At 29.6% G+C, this 5,523-nt stretch overlaps 1 protein-coding gene across 1 annotated transcript; it reads right to left on the minus strand.

The window, feature by feature from the left end:
• Window positions 1-421: 421 nt before the first annotated feature.
• LOC108903158 (A-kinase anchor protein 14-like) lies at window positions 422-2,920 on the minus strand. Its single transcript, XM_018705244.1, has 2 exons — window positions 2,848-2,920; window positions 422-793 (listed from the first exon to the last, which is right to left on the minus strand). Exons 1-2 carry the CDS (start codon window positions 2,857-2,859, stop codon window positions 422-424), a joined length of 384 nt encoding a protein of 127 aa, XP_018560760.1. The 5' UTR covers window positions 2,860-2,920.
• Window positions 2,921-5,523: the final 2,603 nt, after the last annotated feature.

Raw genomic sequence — 5,523 nt, forward strand, 5'->3', positions numbered from 1 at the left:
GATATGCCACAGGATAATTATACACAAATCGTTTTAAACTCGCTATGCATAAAGCAAAATCTTTAGTATTCATTAAACAGTACTGACCAAATTCAACTCCAGATAGCAACATCAACATTTACCGTCATGTCATTCCCTCTCAGTTCCAGAAGTTCTTAATATGTTCGCACTCTCTTGTCTAGTAAATTTGATATTTATTTAGTTTTATTACTTTTTTGTGTCATATACCTAACTTCATATAACAAGAGGTTGTCTTTAAAAATTATTCATAAATATTTAAACTGTTATTTTCTATGGAAAATTATTTTTTTATTAACAATTTCAGTACAATTTTGAAATTATTTCGACATAAATAAAAATGGGAAAAATTAATAATTAATGTTTATTTACAAAGGTTTGTTTTAGCACTAACAGACATAAATTAATGGATATGTGCAATTGGAACATGCGCTGTCTTTACTACAAGAGGGGCAGCAACAATGGGGGCAGAGTGAACTAGGGGAGCAGCGTGTACCACTGGAGCGGCATGTACGACTGGAGCAGCGTGCACTACTGGGGCAGCATGTACCACTGGAGCGGCGTGTACGACTGGAACTAATGGGGAACCATGGTTCACTACGGTAGAGTGGGCAGAGATCGATTTGACTGCAGGGGCAGTGTGGACGGCTACTACGGGGGCGGCTTTTACAACTGGCACTACAGGGGCAGCTACAATTGAGGCAGAGTGTGCAACCAAGGCAGGGCTAGCGATTAAACCGGCAGAGGCGTACGCCAAGGTGGCGGCGAGAACAACCTGGAAAAATAAATTTAGGATTACATCGGAAAACCAACTAAAACGAACACATCATTGGTGAAGAATGAAAAGAATTATATTTACATATTTTAATTTAATTTTATTTTAATTTTCTTTAAATACCTCCTCAATACGAAATCTTTTAATTTAATGTTGGATACACTATTTCTATAATATGTAAAATAAATTGATATAAAAACTAAATTTAAATAATTTTTACTTTATGTATGTTTCCTCTATTCGTAGTTTCTTGTTCCTTCCAATAATACGTCTACAAAACAAATTTATGGATATTTCAGATAGTACTGGAGCTAAATTTTGATTTTTTTAAATTGATTTTAGCTCCATTTTACAATTTATATTATTGTAACTATTATTATTACTACTATTATTATGTTTTCAAAGAAGATTTGCCGTATTAAGAATTGAAGTATCTGATGCAAGAAGACCAATATGTAAATTGCGAGAATGACAATATGCGAATGTGTTGTTATTTTTTTTATATTTGGACCAGGTGGAACAAGTGGTTAAGTAGTACTCAAAAAGTTTTTCTGTATGCAAGACATTATTTCTGACAAAAATAAAAACTTTAAACAAAGTATCTGATTAGAACAAATATAAATTGCACATATGTGACGCAAGGAAAGATTGGAATAAGTGACGTAACTTATCCCACTATTGCACCACTCTCTAGCAGGATGTAAGTGATTTTATTTTATAATTCAGTTTCAATTAAACCCGCAAGTTTTATATTTGCATCAAAACAGTTGGTAAAACTAATAAATAAGTTCAATTTGCTTTGGAAAGATTTATTCCGGGCGTAACTAAAATGCTTAGTAAAACTTTACTGTGAGATTTTTACATTACAAATTTAAAATAAAAACGAAAAATATGAATCCACAAACTCTGTGTTTGAATTATAGGAAGTTGAAAATATTTGATATGTAATAGTTTATTTCAAAAGTTGCAAACAACAATCGGGAAAGATCATGCAAATAATATTCTATTTTATTCATGGATAGTGTACCTAATTACTTAAATTATTATTATCATCATTATTGAAATTTAGAATATCTTACTTACTTAAAAATTATACCTCTGAATATAAAATAATATCATATATTTGCCTACAATCAAATTTGTAATTAAAAAAGACACACATTTTTTTCAGAACCTTTAACACACTGTATATTAGGGTGGGCCAAAAATCCGCTTTTTTGAATTTTTATTATTAATATCGAAAATATTGTTCATTAAAAAAAACTATGCGAAAGGAAAAAATTTTAGGTCGGTATCTTAGGCTCGTCAAATTTCGTTAGGTGTCAGATTTTTTTGTATTTGCCTTTATAGGAAATTTAATTCTCTACAAAAAAGGTCCTTAGACGAAATTTGCCGAATTAATAATAATTAGTTTGACATGATTTCTTCTAAGGACCTTTTTTTGTAGAGAATTAAATTTCCTATAAAGGCAAGTACAAAAACATTTTCTTATAAGTACCTACTTTAAACTTTGACGAAATTTGGCGAACCTAAGATATCGACCTAAAATTTTTTCCTTTTCCATAAATATTTATGTATAATAAACAATATTTTCGGTATTAATAATAAACATTCAAAAAAGGCGGATTTTCGGCCCACTCTACTGTATATTGACAATTACCTAGACGTCTTAGAACACGTATTTCTAAGAACTTATTTCGTTAACTTGTAGGCACATAATTTACAATTATCACGAGGATTATAGATGCCGTTTGTAACATAGAGTCAAACATTTAATACCCAAAAATACAAAAAAATATGTTATATAAGTTTATTTAGTTTTGAAGATGAAACGATAAAAGTCCAAAAATTTCGAGGGGCAATTTCGCCTAGGGTAGGTACCAAGAGAAAAATAAAAAAAATAAATTTCTTGATTGCAATGAAATTTTCAAGATAATTAATTTAATTTCCTGATTTTGATGAAGATTAGCATATCTTAATCCTACACCATGTACAGAGAAAGTTAATTTTCAAACAGTTAAACAAGTCGTAATATAAGGAACAAAAATACTTACAAATTTGTACATTTTGAAATAGGTTGGTCAGTTGGTTATTGCTGAACGTTTGGTAAAGCTGTACTGATTTTTTTCGGCGGTGTGAATTTATAGGCAGCTTTACTCTTAGATTTGTTATTACGACCCCTACTTTCCACCCGGCGCACCTAAATCTAGCCTTGGTGTTGAAATCAAATTTAATAATTCCTTTAGTTGGGAGAAGAACGAGTGCTGTAAAATTCGCGAGCGCTGCTGTTTGTGTTTAGTCAATAAAATATTAACCTTTTGAACCTTCCGGCGCCTTGTAAAATTAATCGAGTTAAAAATTTTTTGTTCTCGTAACGCAGAAGTTTGTTCATTTATAAATTCGTTGTTGAAACAATTTGGATAATGAATCACATTCATAATGAAGTTGGAAAAAGTACATATATTTTTTTTAAATTATGCTATATTATATAAATATGAATTAAAGTATTAAGAATAATGATGTTTAAAGTTCAGAATATTTATTTTATTCAATGTTAAAATAGGTGATCCCGAGATTAGGTACATAAAAAGGGAGAAATTTAATATTTTAGAAACTTGGAGATATGATTGTAAACGTGTATACAATTCAAAGAGTTTCGGCCAAAATTGTAGAAAAAGATAGTACTCTTTGAAGCAACATAAAACAAAAAATGGAAAACATGAAAAGATATATTAAAATTTTTCTGTGAATTTTGATTTTTGTTGGCTGTCAGTACTAAAAGATGTACGTACTCATTAGTAATAATAAAATAGGTATATTTCAAAAAAAGCACAAACTATTGGAAGCTAATAAACGAAATATAAACATTTATTTAAATACAACTGTCAATTATGTTAAAAAACTTATGTTAAATGTAGACAGGAAAAAGATTATGCTTTTCAGATCAAAACTTTGTAATATATCTTTATTTGACGGAATAACAATAGCGAATAATTATATGTAATTTTCTCACTCAGCAAAATTCCTCGGTATGTATCTTGATGACAAACTCGATTGGTCTTCTCAAATTAATTATCTGTGTCAATAATTAACTTCATCTTGTTTTGGCTTGAAATCCGTTTCTAAACAATGTAGCCAATATGTTTTGATCTCATTATAGGTATTATGCAAGTTTTTATTCTTATTTACGTTACGGCATTATTCACTGGGGATTATGTGGATCCATTAATAGGGTATTCGTTATACAGAAATATGCCGTTCGTATTCTCGCAAATTTAAGGTACATAGATTCTTGCAGAGAAGCTTTCAAAATTCTTACTGTTACCGGCGTTTATATATTGGAGGTGGTATGTTTTGTTTTTCGTCATTTAGACTTATTTACGAGAAACAACTTAAACCGTTTATATTGCACGCGAAATAAGCAAATTCTGTGTTCCGAACGGCATCATTCGCAGTTATATCAGAAAGGGGCTTACTTTAATGGTTGTCGCCTATACAACTCCTTATCAATCGATATTCGTAATGCAAAGAATATATACACATTTAAAAAAAAAGTTAGAGAATATCTAGTTGCTATCTGCTCCTACAATTTAGAGGAATATTTACAGAATAATGCTGTACAATAATTTATTAATCTATTATTTTAGTTATACAGATTATATCTCTCTGTTTTTTTCTTTTTTCTCCATCCAGGATTTTGTATTTGATTTTGTATTTGTATATGTATTGTACTGTACTGATGTTTTTTATATTTAACTTTGACCTGTGTTTTTGACCTGTTTTCTATGTATGTAATGCATATGAAAATAAAGCTTTATTATTATTATTATTATTACTAATTATCAAAAAAAAATTGATTTTCGAAACGTAAGGTAACTTAAACTGAGCCATAAGTGATGTTCTATTTATCAAATATTTTCAGAGTGAAATATTTGGTTAAGCAAAAATAATCCCATTAAAACAAAACTGTTTCTATATTAACAAATATTGAATTCTATTAAAAACTTATATTATGCCATATTTCAAACCTAAGTATTTATTTTTCTAAGAATAAATAATTGGATTCTAATAATAATAATACACTAAAGTTAACAGAAATAATTGAATGCTTCGACTAAATATAAAAATAAAAATGTAACTGGATATTAATTTTATAACTGCTCTGCTTAGTGAAGTAAATTTTTTATGTTAATTGTGAACATTGCAGATATTACCAAAATAAATAACAGAAAATACAATAAATTAAGGAGAACTTATCAATTTTGGGTTATGTATGGACGAGATGAGGTTCTTCCTAAATCACGAAATAGACGAAAATTAGCACCTTTGTAACTTCAAACATAGAGTATAAGTGGCTCTTCCCCCATCAATCTGCGTAATGCGGGCAGCATTGTGGTGTGTAAACAGATAGATTTTCTGGCCACAGCATAATGTATTTCTGCTACTATCAAAATTGGGCACATACAGTAATTGAATAAGATAGATAAATTATTGTGGAAAAAAGATTTTTTTTTACTACGGTCATTTTCAGAAATACGTTTTTCCGCACCGCTTGCTCTGCGCAAACTAGTTCACTTTTCTCTAAACTTAAAACACGACGAAAAACAAGTGTGCCTCAAAATGTCATAAGTCTGCCACAAAGTTCTTCTGCTCGTTTCTATATCCAATTTTTGTAAATGTCATCATAACTCAGACAAATGTCAATTTGCGTCAAATTAATATACGCAAAA

The sequence above is a fragment of the Anoplophora glabripennis genome, unplaced genomic scaffold (genome assembly GCF_000390285.2).
Source record: "Anoplophora glabripennis isolate ALB-LARVAE unplaced genomic scaffold, Agla_2.0 scaffold67, whole genome shotgun sequence".
Lineage (NCBI taxonomy): Eukaryota > Metazoa > Arthropoda > Insecta > Coleoptera > Cerambycidae > Anoplophora > Anoplophora glabripennis.